We start from the raw sequence: 20,826 nt of genomic DNA, 5'->3' as shown, positions 1-20,826 counted from the left end.
CTAACTAGGATCACAGTATGAGATCATTTCAAACGCAGAATGGTTCTGTCTGGACTGGGTGACACCTGCTTTCTGAGTTCATGCAGATATAGCTCCACTTTCCTTGCTCCAGGTGTGACCTGAAAGGGAAAACAGGGGATGTATGAAGGATTAGACAGGAAAGTTAGCATGAAAAGTTGAAAATAATTCCCATTTTACTGAGTTATTTTCTTATGGGGCCACACCTGGCTGTGCTCAGGACTTCTTCCTGGCTTTGCGCTGCTCAGGGATCACTTTTGATGGGGCTCAGAGCACCATCTGAGGTACTGGGGACTGAACTCGGGTCAGCCACAAGCACCCTACTTGCTGTACTATCTCTCTATCCTCCTATATTAACTTTTTTTGAAACTTTGCATGGTAAAATTGAATGATTATTGGGCTCAGACACCTACCTGGGTGTGTTTAAGAAAGTTAGTTGACTATCTAAGGCTTTTAAAAATTCAGACAGTGATGGGGGTGGGAAAAAAGGAATTCAGACAGTGATAATGGCTTAAGTTCATAAGATGAGGATAAAATGAGAGAAGTTGTTTTTATACATTCTGAATGTAGTGATGGTATTTTAAAGTAAATTTAATATCATATTTAATCTACCTTAAACAAATCTTCCTTTTCTTTGAAAAAAACTAAAATAAAAAGTGCATTTGTGTGGGCTTGCGTTACAAAGATGTGGTCCAGCTGTTCCTGAATTTAAGGGAAAAGACTACACAAGATGAAGTAGGTTTATAGTAGAGCACAAAGGGTTTAGATTAGGTATAAATATGACCTAATAGCAGTTTGATTTGTTTGAAGCTGTTGTGTTTTTATTAAGCATATTATAACATTTTCCTTAGAAGACTTCAAAAGTAGAAATACATTTTCATCTATTTGTGTTGGACTAGGTAGTGTCCTGCTATAGATACAAAGATGCTTAATTTTCTATTACCTTTAATGTTCACTTCTACCCCCCAAACTTGGCCACCCACTTTATAGGTTTGTCTGGAAATGTTTATAGGCTTTAAACTCATAAAAGTAGCAGTTGTATTTTTAAAGCATCCTGTTGTTTGTAGTTGATAAGCTTTCAATATACCTAAATTGATGAGATAAGAAGCTGGCACAGAAATCATTGCTTATAACTCTTTGTAAGAAAAACTCCAACCTTTTATAGTAACTAAGTAACCTATTGTAGGGTTTCTTATTTTACTTTTGAAAAGTCAGAGAAAACTAAGTGAACATTGGTCATGCCTTTTACTGCACTTTTGGGAAACAGTTTGTCTCTTTCAGACTTTGTCATTAAGAGCTGTGCTTTGTTGTTTGTTTTTTATTTGTTTGTTTTTGTTTTTTAAATCTATATCCCAACGTCCGAGCATAGGGCATAGAGCTTAAGTTTACCTATGGGGGCCAGACTGACAGAACAGCAGGTGGGGTGCTTGCCTTGCATACCACCTGCCCGTTCGATCCCAGTACCACATATGGTGCCTCGAGCCTGCCAGCAGTGACTCCTGAGTGTATACAGAGCCAGGATTAAGCCCTGAGCACTGCTTTGTGTACATAAAAACAAACAGAAGAAGTTTACCTACTCACTTAAACAGAGAATATTAGAAATAGTTACAAAGATGACCATTTTGGTCAGATCAAACACGGAATATTTTGAACAATGATGTTAATTCATTCATAAAAAGTGAATGTGGGAAAACAGCTATATATATATATACTTTTTCTTTTTGAGTCACACTCGGCGATGCACAAGGGTCACTTCTGGCTCTGCACTCAGGAATTATCCCCTGGCGGTGCTCAGGGGACCATATAGGATGCTGGGAATTGCACCCGGGTCAGCCGAGTGCAAGGCAAACGCCCTACCCACTGTGCTATCACTCCAGCCCCAAACCAGCTATAATTTAATGATATTATGTGCCAGGCGTTAAATTCACTGCTGAAGTACATCAGTCAAATATCCCGAATCAGATTCAAACTTGAATGACATACCTATTGGTATAACTTTAAAAATAAATTAAGATCCTGTTAGAGATAACTTTTAAAACTGAGCTTTAAAATGTGTGGATTTTCCAATGATTGTCAACTGTAGACATTAGTAATGTTTAAGTGGAGGGAAAGGGCCTTTCAAAGAGACAGAAGTCATCTTTGTCTCTTTATACACAGCTTTTACAACATTACTACAAATGTGTATACTTGGCTACATGCAGAGATCTTCCGGAAGGCACACTGTCGTCATTTATAACATGGACAGTGTGTTTTTTGTGAGACAGAGGACCGATAGAGAAATGAGGTCAGATGACACTCTGCATAATGCAGCGCTTCTGCCCTTATCAACAGATAACTGTAAAAGCTTCACGGAGTGCCAGCTTTCCATCCCAAGGCCCAGAGTGCTTCAGCTACTTAAGGCTCTGGTTGTTTTGCCCAATGTCTGAGTTTTCATTCAGTAGGAAAACCATTCATTAAGAAGTTTATCGAGTAAATTTTTGATTTTCACTGTAGATTGCTTTATGTTTCACAGACATATTTTCTCAAATCGATACGCTTATTAATCACAGCTTATTTTTGAACATACATTTGTTTTGGACGCAGCACATATTTAACTCTAGCAATATTGAATTCTACTCTGAAATACTTTCCCAATATGAATTCTTCAAGAGTGCTACATCTTTTTATTTATTTATTTATTTATTTATTTTGCTTCTCAGTATAGCTTTTCTCTCCCTCCCGCTTTTCGGGGGCTTGTTTTTCTCATCAATTGGTGCCCATGCAAATGGATTAGCCATTCTTTATTTAATCCTAATTCTTAAAGACTCATAGTCAGAAAGACTACCTGATTTTGTTTTGCTTTCACTCCCTTTGCAGTGAGAATGCATTCTGAAGTTCTTCTTTTGTGGCTTTCCTGCAGTGACACAGCAGCCCGAGCTCTGTGGGACGCCTTGCTGAACACCAAGCACAAAGAGGCAGTGATGGAAGTCCGGAGACACCTAGTGGAGGCAGCCAGCAGGGAGAACCTGCCCATCAAAATGAGCATGGGTAAGCGGGGCCTTCCCCAGGACGCACGCAGGCTTAGAGGAGGTTGATGCCAGCCTGTCCTGTGTGTAGAGAGCCCACGTGGCCAGCATGTTTTCAAGGCGGCATATTTAACCCCTAAGAAAGGTGCTCAGGTCACGGAACAATGGGGAAAATGTGCATACACTGCCATCTGGAGTTGGCAATAACCTTTTCCTGAGACTTAATCTTGGGAACACGTACTGGGAATGAAGCTCAGCGGCTGAGCACTTGGCTTACTTGTGTAAGGCCCCACGTTCGATCCCTGGCACTGCAGACAAGCAAAATATTGAGAACTCTAGGGATGCCTTTGCTTACAGGAAATAATTGTCTTCATTTCTTTAGTTGATTTTAAACTGTCACAATTTGGTCTGGACCGCTTCCCCTTTATTCTGTTCTGTTCCACTTTAGCGATGCGCGGGGTTAGGGTTAGGGGCCTGAGATGTACAAGGCCCCAGGATTGATTCCCTGTAACCATATGCCACCCCACCCACTTTCCCTGCAGTATCAGTTTGCCACCTAGTGTGGCATCTTGAGATTTAATAAAATGACAGTGGTAATAGTAGTAGTGAGGATTATGTTGATTTCTTACAACCAACTTTTAGTAATTCAATAAATATTTATAGTTTACTGGGTAAGAGTGTTTTTCTTGCTGAAATTCCTAGCCCACGTTACTGATTACTCATGAGTACAAAAATAAAGTTATTAGAATAGAACAAAGTTTCAGAAGTAAACGTGGATGAATCTAGGAGGAAAAATGCTACAGGGTCACAATATTTTTAAAAACTCGTAACTTTATGTGCGAGTTGATATGTATGAGACTTCTAAGGAGTATGAGGATGATAAGAAAAGTGAAGGCCAGAGTGGTAATACAGCAGGTAGGTCACTTGCCTTGCATATGGCAGAACCAAATTCAATCCTTGTCACCACATATGACCCCTGGGCCCTACCAGGAATGATCCCTGAGCATAGAGCCACAAGTAAAACCTGAGCACTGCGGGGTATGACCCCCCAAAATGAACAAAAAAAATTGTGGTTTGGGCTGGAGAGATAGTAAGCAAGTAAGGTATTTGTATTATGTTCAAGTTGACCCCAGTTCAATCCCCAGCACCCCATGTGTTCCCTGGAGCACTGCCAGGACTGAGCCCTGAGCACCAGACCAGTAGTAACCCCTGAGCATTGCTTGGTGGTAGACCCCAGAACAACACAAAATAAATCAAAAGTGAAAATAGGACCAGAAAGAGTGTATGAGCGATAAGGTCACTTGTCTTACATATGACCCGTCCCTGTTTGGCACTGCCTAAGTCCCTGAGTCTCTGAACTCTGCCAGGAGGGAGTCCTGCATGCAGAGCTAGGAGTAAGCCTTAGTATGGCCCCAAAGCCAAAAAAGCAAAAGAAAAGTTAAAATGACTATATTTACTGAATACTCAAGTTCTTCAGCCATGCTTGTGGTAAAATTTAATCTTCACAGGATTTCTCTGAGCTGCTATTGATTAGAAAGTTGGAGTAGAGAAAAATTAAATTGCCATATGTCTCATTGAGGGGTAGGATCTGACTTGAAGTCCACACATTCGTATGCTATAGAATAATGTTCTTTATTTATAAAATCTCGTATCACACAATAGATGCTGAGAGTCCTCTGTGTAATTTTAGAGGGAAAATAAAATTGTTATGTTGAGACCATCCTGGCATTTGACTATTTATTCTAGTTTCTCCCTTTTTTCTCCTTTTCCATCTTTCCCTCTTCCTCTCCCACTCTTCTCTCCTTCTTCCCCTCTCTTTTGCTTTCCTTTTTTTTTTTTTACCCTCGCTTTCCCAGTCCCAGAGACCCATTAATAACAAGCCTGTTTAGCCTGTAGTGGTCCTTATCCATGAGTATGTGTGCTGAAACAAGGACTAATTCATATTGTGAATCAAGGAACGTAGGAATGCACAAAGAGTCTTTGTGATAAGGTTGATTTATATTATGTCTCAGTGATTGAAACTTATGATGCTATCACAGATCATAACTCAGTTTTTATTGCTTAATGAAGGACTCTTGAAAGACCAACACACTTTACTTTTCTAGAGGGTTGTATCTTTTTAAAAATAATCATAGCCAGAATTTTTTTTTTTTTACAAAAGGGTAATCCCATAAGTAATTCAAGCTTCAATGTTTGAGTTTTCTGTCAACCAAAAAATTTCCTGAGATAAAATGGTTTGCTTTATCCTAAAACACCAGACGTAGGGGTCAGGGGATGAGGAAAATGCCAGACATGGAGGAGAGAAGAGAAGGGAACGAAAAAAATAAAGGAAAGAAAAAGGCAACTCTTTTCAAACTTTCGTTGTACGATGGACCAAAAAAGATTGAATCATTCTATTCATGTGCCAAACTTGATTCAGATAACTGGTATGGCTGCCCATTCTGCTTCCTACCGCTGTCCAAATTTCTAATGTGTCTCATTTCTATAGACAAATATATATATGGTCAGTAAGGAAAAGAGCGGAAACTTAAACAGAGTAAAGCAATGGTATTTGAAAACTACTTATCAAATAAGAAAATCATGCTTTGGAATCTCACATGGCTAAATGCTTGTGCTTCAAAATATTTACCATTTTTGAAACCCTGGATATAAATTTTTCTGACTGTGAAAGAGGCTTCTCGTATTTTCTTAGGCATTAAATGAAATGTTAATTCTGTATTGGGGATTCGCTTATTAAATTAAATTCACTGACATGGAATTCTTGGATCCTAAATATAAAAATTTTCAATATAAGCTCAGGTCATATTAAAACATTAAGAGCGCTAGGAGAAATAAACATCACTCTCTTAAAGAAAAAAAGTTTTCTTTCTAAAACAAAGAAAAATGTCTTGTTATCACTTCATATATAAACACACGTCATCTCTCAGAGGCCTTGTTATCAAATTGTCAATTAGCAAAATAGATGTGCTCCAAAAGTGATTTCTGGGGCATTGTGAACTGAATTATATTTTTTCTTACTGGCTTTCATAATGAAAAAAGTACACCGAAAGTGAGACTTGCTGGTTTGGATCCAAAATGTCTACTTATTGAGGTGAAGAGACAGTGCCCTTCTCACGCCGATGTTTTACAAAGATAGTCTCTCTGTGCCGGGCTGTGGTTGGGGGCACGCTGGGGGTTTGTCCTGTAGCTCTCTGCAGAAGGTGCGTGCTCCGCAGAGAGATGCTATTAGAGCTCAGGCCGGTCGGAGAGATAGTGCGGCGGGTAAGGCACATGGCCTCACAGGCATCCATCCCGGGCTCTGTTCTCCAGCACCACACATGGTCCTCTGAGCACTGTCGGCTGTGATCCCTGAGTACAGAGCTGAAGCAAAACCGCATCTCAGTGCTGCTGACCTTTCCTTTGCAGCTCCCGATTTCTTCTGTGCTTGTTGTCTTCTACGAAAAGTCTTCTATGCTTGATGTCTCTGTTTCTTTCTTTTCTTGTGTGTTAATTTCTAGCTCCCAACTTTTTTTTTTTTCACTGAAAAGTCTCCTAGATGATTAAATATAGAGGTATTTTTTATTAGTCCTTTTCTTTTTGTTCTCCTTTTTTCCCCCACTGCCCCTCCTGTCCCCCATTTGCCCACCTCCCCTACTCTTGTTCCGTTCTTCATTGTTACGATGTCAGGGGTTCACAAACACCTGACTGTGGTGCTCAGCACAGGTCGTGCAAACTGAATCTTGATCTCTCTTTGTTTGGGTGCTTGCACATGAGATCACCAGGGCCTCCACTTCCAGTCAAGGCACATAGTCATGATGGTTGAGTGCTCACTGGGTTGTAGCAGTGCTCATACATGTGCTTGCCAGGGACAGTCCTCTACTTCTTCACTGGCAGTGTTGACCAAGATGCTGCTGCCACTATCTTGTGCGCCTAAGTGTTCTATGACTTTAAGTTCTCTCTCTCTCTTTTTTTTTTTTTTTTTTTTTTTTTTTTTTGCGTTTTTGGGTCATACCTGGCGATGCACAGGGTTACTCCTGGCTCATACACTCAGGAATTACTCCTGGCTGTGCTCAGGGAACCATATGGGATGCTGGGAATCAAACCCGGGTAGGCTGCGTGCATGGCAACTGCCCTACCCGCTGTGCTGTCACTCCAGTTCCTAAGTTCCCTTTTAATGTGCTGGAGTATTAAGTCAGTTACACCTGGATGTGAATCTTGGTTCTGCCACTGATTAGCTAAACTTCAACTTCTTTATTCATAAAAGTGGAGGAAATGGGGAATTTAAAAGAAAAGAGAAAGCTCTGAGTAGGAAGGAGATTATGACTGCCAAAGGTTATGGAAGCTTCTGGAATTGGTATGTTTTGATTATATTCTTTTTATGGGAAAGTCTACATAGGACAGTCCTTTGATAAGATGGTCCTTTGATGGCAGTGTAATTGAAGCAAGCAAATCGAGTCAGATGACCATTCTTTCCTTTCTAGGAAGTCTACTCATTCATTCTTTCTGCTCGTTTATCTTCTAGTGTTTTTTTTTTCTTTTTGGGTCACACCCAGTGATGCACAGGGATTACTCCTGGCTCATACACTCAGGAATAACTCCTGGTGGTGCTTGGGTGACCATATGGAATGCTGGGAATCAAACCCAGTTCAGCCGAATGCAAGGCAAACGCCCTGCCCGCTGCTGTGCTATCTCTCCAGCCCCCTTATCTTCTAGTCTTAAGAGGTTCTGTACCCAATTCCAATTTGGGATAGAAAGTGGTGGGAATTTTCCCCATGTATTCAAAGTTCAAGGGTCAATTGAAGCCCAGGTTGTTTTTTTGTTTATGTTTCTTGGTTTTCGCGTCACACCCAGCAATGCTCAGGACTTACTTTTGGCTCTGCATTGAAGAATTACCCCTGGCAGGCTCAGGGGATCATTTGGGATGCCATGCATCGAACTCAGATTGGCACATGCAAGGCAAGCATTATGTTATCACTCCACCCCATGATGCCCATTTTGTTCTTTGTTCTTCTGACCATGTGCATGTAAATCAGAGGATCCCACAAGCCTCTTCTTAAGTTGGGTTATTCGACTCAAGCAGCTTACAGAACCAAGGAAACTTGCTTTTTTACTAGACCACCAGTTTATGATAAAAGATATAACTCAGGAATATCCAGATGAAAAGACACAGCAGGCAGCAGTTTTCAGTCTGCTGCACACCTGCGGACCTGAAAATCTCTGACATCGGCCAGGGTACAGGGAGAGGACCCAGTCCTAGCAAAACCTTTCCCTCTACATCTTTTTTTTTTTTCTTTTTGAGTCACACCTAGCAATGCACAGGGGTCATTCCTGGCTCATGCACTCAGGCATCACCCCTGGCGGTGCGCAGGGGACCATATGGGATGCTGGGATTTGAACCTGGGTTGGCTGAGTGCAAGGCAAACGCCCTACCCGCTGTGTTATCACTCCACTACATCTTTTTTTCCTTTTGGGGTCACACCCGGTGATGCACAGGGGTTACTCCTGGCTCATGTACTCAGGAATTACTGCTGGCAGTGCTTGGGGGACCATATGGGATGTTGGAAGTTGAATCGGGGTGCAAGGCAAATGCCCTACCCGCTGTGCTATTGCTCCAGCTCCTCCCCTGCATCTTTGTGGTCACCAACCTAGAAGCTCTTCAACTCCCATCACTTGGAATTTATATTTTATTCTTAAATATGGTTTAATGCTTTTCTCTATTTCTGTATGTCACAGCATCAAGAATTCACTTTTTAGATCTTTATAGAGGCTGTCAAAAATGCAACAACCATGGTTTCATCCTTCTTACTTATGTGTTTGTGTAGTAGTGTAACCTGTCAATATGTACTGATAGGCATGTCTATATATATAATGCTATCTACATCATCAAAGAGAAATCATTATCTATAAGACAATTATAGCTAATTCATTAATTACCTATATTGAGGAAAATATAGGTAGAACACTTTATGATTGAGTTTAGAGACATCTTCAGTGATTCAGTGCAAATGAAAGTAAGGATAAACAACTACATCAAACTAAGAAGCTTCTGTACTACAAAGGAAATAATGACCAAAATAAAAAGATGCACCCAAACTGGGAGAAAATTTTTGCCTACCACTCATCTGATAAAGGGTTGATATCCAGGATATCACATACTGGTAGGACTTTCAAGAAAGAAGAAGCAACTAACCCTATCAAAAAATAGAGGGAGAGATCAATAGAAACTTTCTCCAAGAAGACATACAGATGATCAAAAGATATATGATGATATCTTTTTCAACACTATTGTACACATGCTATCTTGTATCATTGGTACTTGTTTGGTCTTGGATAATAGCTGTGATCACATGTTTGATCACATTTCTATCTTCTGCTTTCACTAGGGAGAATTTTGTCTGGAATTATGGGGAATATACCTGCACACAGACATATGTGATTTTGAGATAAATGTTGAAATAAATCACTGTCACTCTCACTGTCATCACTGTCATCCTGTTGTTCATCAATTTGCTTGAGCGGGCACCAGTAACATCTGTCTCAATAAATTTTGAAATATTTTCAGCGATGCTTCGAAACACATGTTAAACACCCAGTAAACCCTATGCCATATGAGATACGGTAATTTTAAAAAGATAATAAAATTTAGGTGCCTTGGGCTGGAGCAATAGCATAGTGGGTAGGGCATTTGCCTTACACGCGGCCGACCCAGGTTTGATTCCCAGCATCCCATATGGTCCCCCGAGCACCGCCAGGAGTAATTCCTGAGTGCAGAGCCAGGAGTAACCCCTGAGCATCGCCGGTTGTGACCCAAAAAGTAAAATAAATTAATAAATAAAATAAAATAAAATTTAGATGTCTTATAGGACCTACATGCATTACTGATTCTTAACTCACACAGATCCTTATCTTCGCTTATTCACTATTACCAGCAGTTGGGGGGTGGAGAAAGAAAATTACTTTGAAGAGCTACTTTATTTCAGGTCTCATATTAGAAGTTTGACACAGTATGTTTCATTTATTCTTCCAAATAAGCTTGCCAATTCAATAGCCTGTTTACTCTCACTTTTTTTTTCACAACCGAGGAAAAATAACACACTGCAAGGTTAGGGTTTTTTCCTAGGATTGTGAGCCAGCTGCCCATCTACTCAGTGACTCGCAGCCTGTGTCTTGTTCCCGGCGACTCTGCCGTCCCTGGAGAGGTGCTGCAGGGAGGCGGCTGGGCCAGAGGGGGCCAGGGCAGTTTGCCTTCTGTTTGCTTCCTGTGGATTTCCCTTCTGCCTGTGGGCCACCCACACACTTCTTCCTCATCCCATCGAGGCCCGGAGGAGCTGGGTCCAGTCCCTAAGCTTTAATGAACCAGCTTCCTGACACCCTCTCCGAGCCAGCTGCATGGCACTCACGGTCAGAAGTTAGAGTTTCAAAGTTTTAATAATTCCATCCTCGCGCTTTTTTTCGTCCACCATTGCGTGGTAGCTGCTTCTGACAGGGGCTACAGCCAAGATACCTGGGAATTTTCACTTTATCCTTTCGGTGTCTACACAACAGCTCTGTTGGCCAAATTTTCTCTAATCAAACCGCTTGTGCTTTCTCCCCTTTGCCTGGGCCCTGGGGAATACACTTTTATTTATTTTTGGAAGTCTTCTGTTTACCTTCCTGGCTCTGCACTCAAGGATCACTCCTGGTGGTGCTTATGGAGCCATATGAGGTGCTGGTGATCAAACTCAGGGCAGGCTACCGAGAGTATCCTGCCCACACGGAAGAGCCTGGCAAGCTCCCCGTGGCATACACAATATGCCTAATACAGTCACAATAACAGTTTTCATTCCCTTGACCCTGAAAGAGCCTCCAATCGTTGGGAAAGACAAGTAAGGAAAGGCTGCTAAAATCTCAGGGCTGGGATGAATGGAGATATTACTGGTGCCCGCTCGAGCAAATCGATGAACACGGGATACAGTGATAGTGACAGTGATTTATTTGACAACATTTTTTTTCTCCTCCTCCTCCTCCTCCTCCTCCTCCTCCTCCTCCTCCTTTTCCTCTTCCTCTTTCCCCTCCTTTTTCTTCTTATTTTTTTTGGCCACACCTGGCTATGCTTAGGGCTTTCTCCTGGCTCTGTGCTCAGAGATCATTCCTGGGTGTGCTCAGGAGACCCCATGTGGTGTCAGGGTTTGAACTGGCATCAGTTGTGAGCAAGGCAAGTGCCTCATCTGCTTCTCAGTCTGTCCGGCCCTCCTGGAATACCCTTTCATAACAGGTAAGGCAGGATACAAACTCAGTCTGCCTTGCTTCAGTATCGTGCCTCTTTCTGGATAGAAGAACTCCCTGAGAGTGGGGCAGGGGCAGCGGCCACAGAGCTGCCAACACAGACCTGATGGTGCCATTCCCACTTGAAAACTGAGGGCTCCCCATTGCTTCTAGATAGTTTACAAAGTCCCGAGCAGGCAATTTATAAAAACCCTTTCTGCCTTTGTCTCCAGCTTTAGCCACTTGTCCCCTTTGTTTCTGCTCTCGGCCCCTCACCCACAGCAGATCCAGGTTCTGTCTTGCTCACGAAGAGGACATTGTTTGTGAGGCTTCTTCCCTGCCAAAGTGCAGTTGGTTGCATTCCTCAGCATGTGTGATTTCACATGGCCTACATGCACACGGGCAGAGCCTCTTGCCCCTACGCCTGTCTGTTTTCGCTGGGGCCCCTCAGAGTGGGTGGGTTGAGTTTCCCTCCCCGCCCTGAGCAGAGCCCAGGCAGCTGTAGACCTCCAGAACCCAGCCACAGCCATGCTCAAGGCCCCTCTCCACATGTTCAGAGGAGCCTCACGCATGAAGGAACCGGCAGAGGAACCCAAGTGTGCGGGATCCGGGGCTGAGATTTCCAAGCCTGCTTGGATCGGGACTGGGCCTCCTCCACCCAGACCCCCCATTTTCCAGTAGTTTGGCAGACACACCCACAAACTGCTGCCAGCGCCATGTAATCCGAACATACACAGACTATAAAACAACGTTCCTGGAAGTGAATGCGGCCACACGACCTCTTATAGCCTAATTCTCCCTCTGGGAGAACCTGGCAAGGTACCGAGAGCATCCTGCCCGCAAAACAGAGCCTGGCAAGCTCTCCTGGCATATTCGATATGCCAAATACAGTAACAACGATGGGTCTCATTTCCCTTACCCTGAAAGAGCCTCCAATGCGGCACCACTGGGAAGAACGAGTAAAGAGAGGCTGCTAAAATCTCAGGGCTAGGATAAATGGAGACGTTACTGGTGCCTGTTTGAGCAAATTGGTGATACGGGATGACAGTGATACAGTGATACACACGGAACTAACTCTGTGAAGCTCACTTCATTTCCTCTGTTGAAGTGTGTCATATTTCTTCCTGCCAGGACCTTGACTCACATAACCGTTCGTCTTCCAGCACAAGTTTGTGTGTGTGCTTTCACACACCCACACACAGAGTACATGCACATCTTCCTGTCAGAACTCATGTTATTTTTCCATGATCTACTACAGATGTCATTTTCTCTGTGGAAGCATACCATAGCCTTTCTTTGTGCCCCCTTACTCAACAGGCTGAATTGATTGCTCTGGCTTTTGAAAACCCACAGATCTTTCTTGTCTTTGCAATTATAACAGTATAATCACTGTCACTGTCACTGTTATCCCATTGCTCATTGATTTGCTCGAGTGGGTACTAGTAACGTTTCCATTGTGAGACTTGTTGTTACTGTTTTTGGCCTATCTAATACACCATGGGTAGCTTGCCAGGCTCTGCCGTGTGGGCGAGATAGTCTTGGTAGCTTGCTGGGCTCTCCGAGAGGGATGGAGGAATGAAACCCAGGTCGGCTGCGTGCAAGGCAAATGCCCTACCCACTGTGCTATCGTTCCAGCCCAATAACAGTACAATAGAGTTTTACTATGTGTGGATCAAAAACCTGGTTAGGGACTGGAGCAATAGTACAGTACAGTGGGTACGTGTTCACCTTGCATGCAGCCAACCTGGCATCGGTCCCTGGCAGACCCATATGGAGACCCATATGGTCTCCCCGACACCATCAGGAGGGAGTAATTCCTGAATGTAGAGCAAGGAGTAACTCCTGAGCATCACTGAATGTGACCCAAAAAAGCCAAAACAAACAAACAAACAAATCCCAAACCTTGCTAAGCAGTGTCCATTTCTTATTTTTTATTGATATCATGGTCCATAATGGCTCTAATGACTTAGAACTTTTTGGTTCTTTTACTTTGTTTGTTTTTGTTTGGGGGCCACACCTAGTTGTGCTCGGGGCTTACTCTTGGCTCTGCACTCAGGGATTTCTCCTGGCAGGCTTGGGGGACCATATGGGTTGCCAAGCATCAAACCTGGGTCTGCCTCCTGCAAGGCATGTACCTTACCTGCAATGTATGCTGTCGTTTTGGTTCCCTGTGCTGAGAACTCTAACGTGTGCTTCTTAGTGTCCTCCATACATAACATGAACCTGTGAACTTGCTGTATACCCAATAAATATTTATGAAGTGAACCAATTGTTGCATTCGTGCTGTCAGTTGTTATTTGTTTATCATTACCCAGTGGGTTGCTTTCCTTCCTCCCTTTTCCTCTGCTGCTTCTGCAATGACTTGGGGTGGGAGGGCAACACGTTTTTGATCCTGGTACTTGCTGGGGCTTACTTGCTGGGTGATGCTGCTCATATACTGTTTATGATGCTCTCTGGGACTCACACTTTGGGGTGGCACCACGGATCTTGAAGACAAAGCTGCTGAGATTTCACATGGGTATGTGGGGCAGTTTGGGAGACTGGACTCAACGCCTCATGCTTGCAAAATAGGCAGTCTACTAGGATTGCTTTTTCTATTACTTTAAAGGGGATCCAAGAAGTAACATTGATTTTAATGTTATTAAAAATACTGAGGCCAAAACCTTTTATTTATATGGGTTATATTTATTGATATATGAAAGAGAGAGTAAAAGTCACGTGAATATTCACTGATGCCAAAATAGCATACTAAGCCTATCAAATGTTTATAAGAGTAAATGTGTTCATATGATGCGGCCGGAGCGATAGCATAGCAGGTAGGGCGTTTCCCTCGCATGGGGCCGACCCAAGTTTGATCACTGGCATCCCATATGGTCCCTGAGCACTGTCAGGAGTGATTTCTGAGTACAGAGCCAGGAGTAACCCCTGCGCATTGCTGGGTGTGACCCAAAAAGCAAAACAAACAAACAAAAAAACCTTACATGTCTTCATATGAAAAAAATAACATTTTTTGAAATAGAATGTGAGGATTTGTACTGCTTTTCATGAAGTTTTTCACATTTCTAATATCTTTTTTAATATAAGTAGGCATATATATATATTTTTTGCTTTTTGGGTCACACCTGGCGATGCACAGGGGTTACTCCTGGCTCTGCATTCAGGAATTACCCCTGGAGGTGCTCAGGGGACCATATGGGATGCTGGGAATTGAACCCAGGTCGGCCTCGTGCAAGGCAAACGCCCTACCTGCTGTGCTATTGCTCCACCCCATAAGTAGGTGTATTCTTATGTCTGCTTTTTGTTCAGCCTGTTATGCTATATTATGTGTTGTTACATATATAAGGAAAAGTTGGTTTTATAAAGTTATGAAGTTAGAAAGTAGAAGAGTTCTGGGACCAGAGAGATAGTATAGTGGGATAGAGGGAGGAATAGAACAGCCAATTGGACACTTTTTTGCACGTGACTGACCCAGGTTCAATCTCCAGCATCCCATATGGTCCCCCAAGAACCACAAGGAATAATTCTTGAGTGCAAAACCAGGAGTAATTCCTGAGCATCACTGTGTGTGGTCCCAAAACAAAACCAAAAGAAGGTAGAAGAGTTTATAATAACAGGAATTTTCAGATTTTTTTTTGATTGGTCTTATACTAACTTTACAAGGAACAATTTGTTTTCTCCTTTTATGACTTTTGGGTTACACCTGGAGCAGCAGGTGCTTGCTTAGTGGTTGTCCTCAGGTGGTGCTAGAGGTATGGAACCTACGGCTCCCATATAGAGAACATATTTTTTAGTTCTTTGAGCTCTGCTCAAACAAGCACAAAGTTGGGAATAGCTTCTGAGCAATACCAGGTGTTCCCTCCCCCTCAAAAAAGAAAATGTAATTTCTTATATATGGAAAAGGAAAACCTATCATTGACTTTCCCCTCCTTTGTTAAATTAAGACCCATTGATCCCTTATGCTCTTAGAATGGCCCTTTAGCACGTCATTTGTACTACTGTATATTAAACACATGGAAAATGCTGACTCTAACTTATGCAGATCACATGTGGCTGACACCCAAGGACAGTAGATACAAGGGGCAGGAGGATTGCCCCATAGCTGGAAGACTGCTTTATGAGTGGAGGGGAGAAGGCAGATGGAATAGAGAAGGGATCACTAAGAAAATGATGGCTGGAGGAACCAGTTGGGATGGGAGATGCATGCTGAAAGTAGATAATGGACCAAACATGATGACCTCTCAGTGTATGTGTTGTAAGCCATAATGCCCAAAAGGAGAGAGAGAGAGTATGGGGAATATTGTCTGCCATGGAGGCAGGGGGAGGGTGGGAAAGGGGGGGTATACCCGGGATATTGGTGGTGGGGAATGTGCACTGGTGAAGGGATGGGTGTTTGATCATTGTGCGATTGTAACCCAAACATGAAAGCTTGTAACTATCTCACGGTGATTCAATAAAATTTAAAATTTTTTAAAAAAATAAATTATGCAGAACTCTGATACATATGATGTGTATTATACAAAATAGCACTCCCACAATTGCTGATCTCTCCACTAATATCTTAGGGACAGATAAAAGTTTTCTAAAGTATAATTTTCTTGTGAAAACCTGAGTTTTGTTATTCACAATTTTAACTTTTGTTTTCCTTGAAGTGGCAGGTTCATTTCATTCATTTTTGTGAAAAATAGGTTAAGAGCTATTGATTTTTATGTTCTCTTCCAGTGAAAATCATGCACCGTGAAAATACTGTGGATAGCTCTGTTCACAGCTCGAATAACCATACCAGTGCTTTCCCCAAAACTATCATTGCACATTTGATGGACCAGAAATGCTTTGAATGTATTCATATTTCTTTATTAAGAGTGTTGATATTGAGCCGGAGGGATAGAACAGTAGGTTGACTTGGATTCAATCCCTGGCATCCCATATGGTCCCCTGAGCACCAACAGGAGTAATTCCTGAGTGCAAAGCCAGGAGTAACCCATGAACATCTCTGGATGTGGCCCAAAAAAGTCCCCCCGCCCTGTGTTGATGTTTTCTTTAAAGGTTGAAAATGGGGGCTGGAGCGATAGCACAGCCGGTAGGGCACTTGCCTTGCACGTGGCCAACCCGGGTTCGATTTCCAGCATCCCAGGTGGTCCCCCGAGCACCGCCAGGAGTAATTCCTGAGTGCAGAGCCAGGAGTAGCCCCTGAGCATTGCTGGGTGTGACCCAAAAAGCAATAAATAAATAAATAAATAAATAAAGGTTGAGAATGGAAGAATTCATAACACAGTTCTGTCATGGCCATTCTGAAGGAAAACTGCATAACTTGATGCCAACTTGATTGGTGCTAATGTACTAGATTTTTATCTATCATTGTTTTTCTACCATTAATGCATATATACTAGAAGAATGAAATGAAGTGGTGTTATCATCATCATCATCATCATCATCATTATTATTATTATTATTTTGGCCACATTGTTAGTGTTCAGGGCTCTGTGCTCAAGGGTCCTGGCAGCTCTTGGGATGGCAGGTGTGCACTGCTGGGATTGAACTGCGGTTGATTACATACAAGGCAAGTGTTTTACCCTTATACTTTCTCTGGCCCCACATCTTAGTGTTATTATGAAATACTTTTGTCTTTTTGATTTAAAGCTATCTCAGGAAACCAGATGCTTGTGGAACATCCTTAAGAAACATTATTAAAAGAATGCCATATTGTTTGGGGTATAAGATTGTCACAAGTTTCTAGAGATCATTGGAATTATAGTTGGCATTAAGGTAGAAGAGAAAAGAGCTCATTGAATTTTTCCCTAGATATTCTCCATATTTAGAGGTAATATCTGCTTTCTTTCATTCATTAGAAATGTGCATATTTTGTGTGAATATTATGAGTAGGTTCTTGTAGAGAATAGTATACATAAAATATATTTTTCTTTTATGGGGGACCGTAACCAGCAGTGCTCAGAGTTTACTCCTGGCTCTGTACTCAGGAATCACTCCTGATAGGCTCTGGGTACTGGGTATTGAACCCAGGTTGGTCACGTGCAAGGCAAATGCCCTACACCATGTACTACAGTTCTGACCTGTGGATACATAAAATATTTCTAAACGTTCAAAATTTTTCACTTGATTCACTTGTTTCTGGTGGTTTTATATTTCACATTTTGTACGGCTTTCAAGGAGAGCTATTTATTTTCTCTCTGTGACCCCTGGCCTTACAGCAGTTATGCTTTATCCCTTACTATCTTGAAATCATGGTTTGCAATGTATTTCTGAGTTTTAGATTTGATTTGTATTTTTGAATGTCTTTCTTCATCTGCAAAATGATGGTTCTAGTACTTGCTCGTTGGAATAATTAAATGATCTGATTTATATGAAATAATATTTGTGAAATTCGAGGTATTTTGTAAGAATAGAAGGTACCATGATGAAATCATTTGTTGCCTTTTCAGCAGATAAGACATATTATGAAAGCAGTGACCAATAGTCATGCAACTGTATACAAAGTAGACTTACCAGATTGGGAGGTTGGGAAGTGGAACTACTCTCTAGGGTTTGTTTCCTGGTAATCTTCTTAAGAAATGTGTGACCGGAGTAATGGTTTCCAGAAGTGAATGTAGAGATATGAGATTAAGTTACCTAGTGATTATGTGGAAGTCTTAAGTATTGAATTTCTAAAGGGAATGCAATGTTAGGTTGATTTAGGAGAAGGAGGTAGAATGAGAAAAGAGTTGAATCAGATCCTAAGGAATACATCCACTTAAGGGTATGGAGAAAAAAGTTTGCATTGAATTACTAGTTAGTAAAGTGCTAAGTCTTAGGTTCTTCACTAAACAAATGTTTCCCTTTTATACTGCCACCTTAAAGAATTGCCTCAGCTTCTCTATTTTCTCATCTGCCCAATAATGATTTTACGAATTTTAATGCCCCTTATTAAAGCAGTTACCTTTGGCTCTATATTTTCAGTAAATTGGTGCATCATTTTTTTTTAATCTTTTCTTTTTCACCCTCTGCTTCCTCCTCCTTCTTTTACTCTTATTAAACTTGACGGTTTCTCAATATAAAAGATCTTTAACATGGGAGCACAGACTAGAAGTTTTACTTGTTTTCGAGAATGGCGTGTTGAGAATTCCCCTGGTGGTAGGATGGGGGTTCTCTAGCTGGAGGGTACCGGAAGAGCAGACATTCAGAGTGGCCCCAGTAAGGATGTGGTCCTGCCCTCACTCTGGGAAGTGCCTTCTGCGCAACAGGGTCATCTTGCTGTTCCCTCCAAGCTCTCCGCTGAGTTTATAAACGCTGATGCGCTGTTTAAGTTAGCCTCGGGAAAGCTGCATTTCCAGGGAAGGCCAAATCATAAATGTTTCTGGTGGTTTTATGTTTCATGTTTTGTACAGGTTTCAGGGAGAGCTATTTATTTTCTCTCTGTGACCCCTGCCTTGCAGCAGTTATGCTATATTCCTTACTATCTTGAAATCATGGCTTGCAATGTATTTCTGAGTTTGGGATTTGATTTGCATTTGATGGAAGTGATTCATATAATTAAAAGGTTCTTTTCACATTAGTTTTTCTTATTTCGTCTTTATCATGCCATGGCGCACCATAATTTGTGTAACCAGAAACATATACTATTTAAAAGTGATCCCAGAAAACCTTCTTCAGTATTTATGGTGTTATAAAAATGAACATCAATTCCCAGCCGGGCTTTATCCTCGTTTCACTATACAGATGGCTATATAAATTGCCCTTCAAGTCCCTGAGGGAGAAGATTGATGTTTTCTTTCCTTTTCCTCCTTTAATGATTTCTTTCAATGTCCAATAGTTATTGAGATCATGAATTTTTTTCTCACACCTGACCTAAGTCTTTCCACCTGCAAGTCAGTCATATTTCGTTGTCCTTTGACATCCATCAAGGTTGGAAACAGGCAGTTATTATTTACTCCGATTTCCTTCTCTGTTGAAAGATCATGCTTCATACACGTACCAATCAGTGATAGTAACTCCGTTTTTCCAGAAAAAGCACACATCTGTTCATTCTACATAAGGCACACCATATTTCAGATGCAAGATAATATTCTTCAAGTAATCCTAGGCCCAGAGAGGTGCTCCATGGATTGGAGAACATGCTTTACATGTGACAGGCATGGGGTTGATCCCTGTCACTGTGCGACCCCCACCAGCACCTTCCAGAACCATTCCCAAGCACAGATCTGGAATAGCCCCCAAGTACCTCTGGGTGTAGCTCCTCTCCCCGAAAAAAATAAGACTCAAAAAAAAAAAAACCAAAACAAAAACCCTCAAACACTGACATGTGAAATAAAAGAGGAATGTACGTCACCTTTTCTCACCATCTCATTTTTAGTTCCTCCTGCTCAGGTCTTTTCTTGTGTATCTGGGGAAGAAAGGAAGTAAACAAACAAGTAAGCTAATAATGAGAAAAACAGGGACCAGAGAGATTGTACAGTGAGTAGGACATTTGCCTTGTGTGCAGTTGAGCCAGGTTTGATCCTCTGTACCACATCTGGTCCTCTGAGCACTGCCAGGAGTGGTTTCTGAATGCAGAGGGAGGAGTAAGTCCTGAGTACAGCTGGATGTGACCCCAAAACAAAAATAATAGTAATAATCAGACAAACAAAATAAAGGTTTATGCTGCTTTTAAAAGTCATGATAGCTGGAGCGATAGTACAGTGGGTAGGGCATTTGCCTTGCAGGCGGCCGACCCAGGTTTGATTCCCAGCATCCCATGTGGTTCCCCCGAGCACCACTAGGAGTAATTCCTGAGTGCAGAGCCAGGAATAACCCCTGTGCACCTAACTCCAGGTGTGACCCAAAAAGCAAAAAAAAAAAAAAAAAAAGCATGGTAAATGGCACTAAATTTTTATTAGTTTTACATGTATGAATGAATGTATTCATACAACTCAAACTGTTTGACAGTATAGACTAAAGTGGAATATGCATGCACCCACTATTTTATACCTGGGCAAACAACCAGTAAAAATGAGCACTTAAGCATCATCATTTAGAATATATATATTCTGTATATTCTAACTATAAAACCAAACTATAAAACCAAAAAGCCCTTCAAAGCAGAATTGGTACTGGAATAGTTGTAGTCTAGTAGAACAATAAAACCGTTTAAAAAAAAGAGTGGAGATTTTAAATAAATCCCAAAGAAAATCAGAACACAGCAAAAGTACATTTGTATAATTTTATTTATCTCTGTCACACAGAACATTTCTTTTCAACATTTTTATGCATTGCCAGGAGGTACCTGTAGGTCGCCTGAGGACCCACTAGGAGATCCTTCTGTAAAAGAATTTAAAAAAATCGTTAGCAGAAGCCCCAAAACTCATGAGGCCTGATACCAAGTGCATTATCAAAGCAAGACTCTTCATACAAATATCAGCCCACTTAAAAAGATACGCTAGGAGGGCTGGAGAGATTATGCAGTGCAAAGAGCACTTGACTCGCATGTGGCTGAGCTGGGCTGGATCCATAATACTGCACCTGGTCCCCCAGAGTGATCTCTAAGCACAGGAGTAAGCCCTGAGCACATCTAAGTGTGGCCTGAAATCCAATGGTGTCTGTGTGTGTGTGT

At 41.8% G+C, this 20,826-nt stretch overlaps 1 protein-coding gene across 1 annotated transcript in view; it reads left to right on the top strand.

Annotated features, from left to right (window-relative positions):
- The window catches only part of SCFD2 (sec1 family domain containing 2), a 147,956-nt gene that overhangs the window by 27,015 nt on the left and 100,115 nt on the right, over nucleotides 1–20,826 (top strand). The window contains exon 3 of the mRNA XM_055139993.1: nucleotides 2,918–3,045. Within this exon, the coding sequence (XP_054995968.1) occupies nucleotides 2,918–3,045 (128 nt within the window). The remainder of the gene's footprint in view (nucleotides 1–2,917; nucleotides 3,046–20,826) is intronic.

This window comes from Sorex araneus, chromosome 5 (assembly GCF_027595985.1).
Source record: "Sorex araneus isolate mSorAra2 chromosome 5, mSorAra2.pri, whole genome shotgun sequence".
Taxonomy (NCBI): Eukaryota; Metazoa; Chordata; class Mammalia; order Eulipotyphla; family Soricidae; genus Sorex; species Sorex araneus.
The sequence above is the reverse complement of the archived record's forward strand: the minus strand, read 5'-3'. Positions and strand labels throughout refer to the sequence as shown.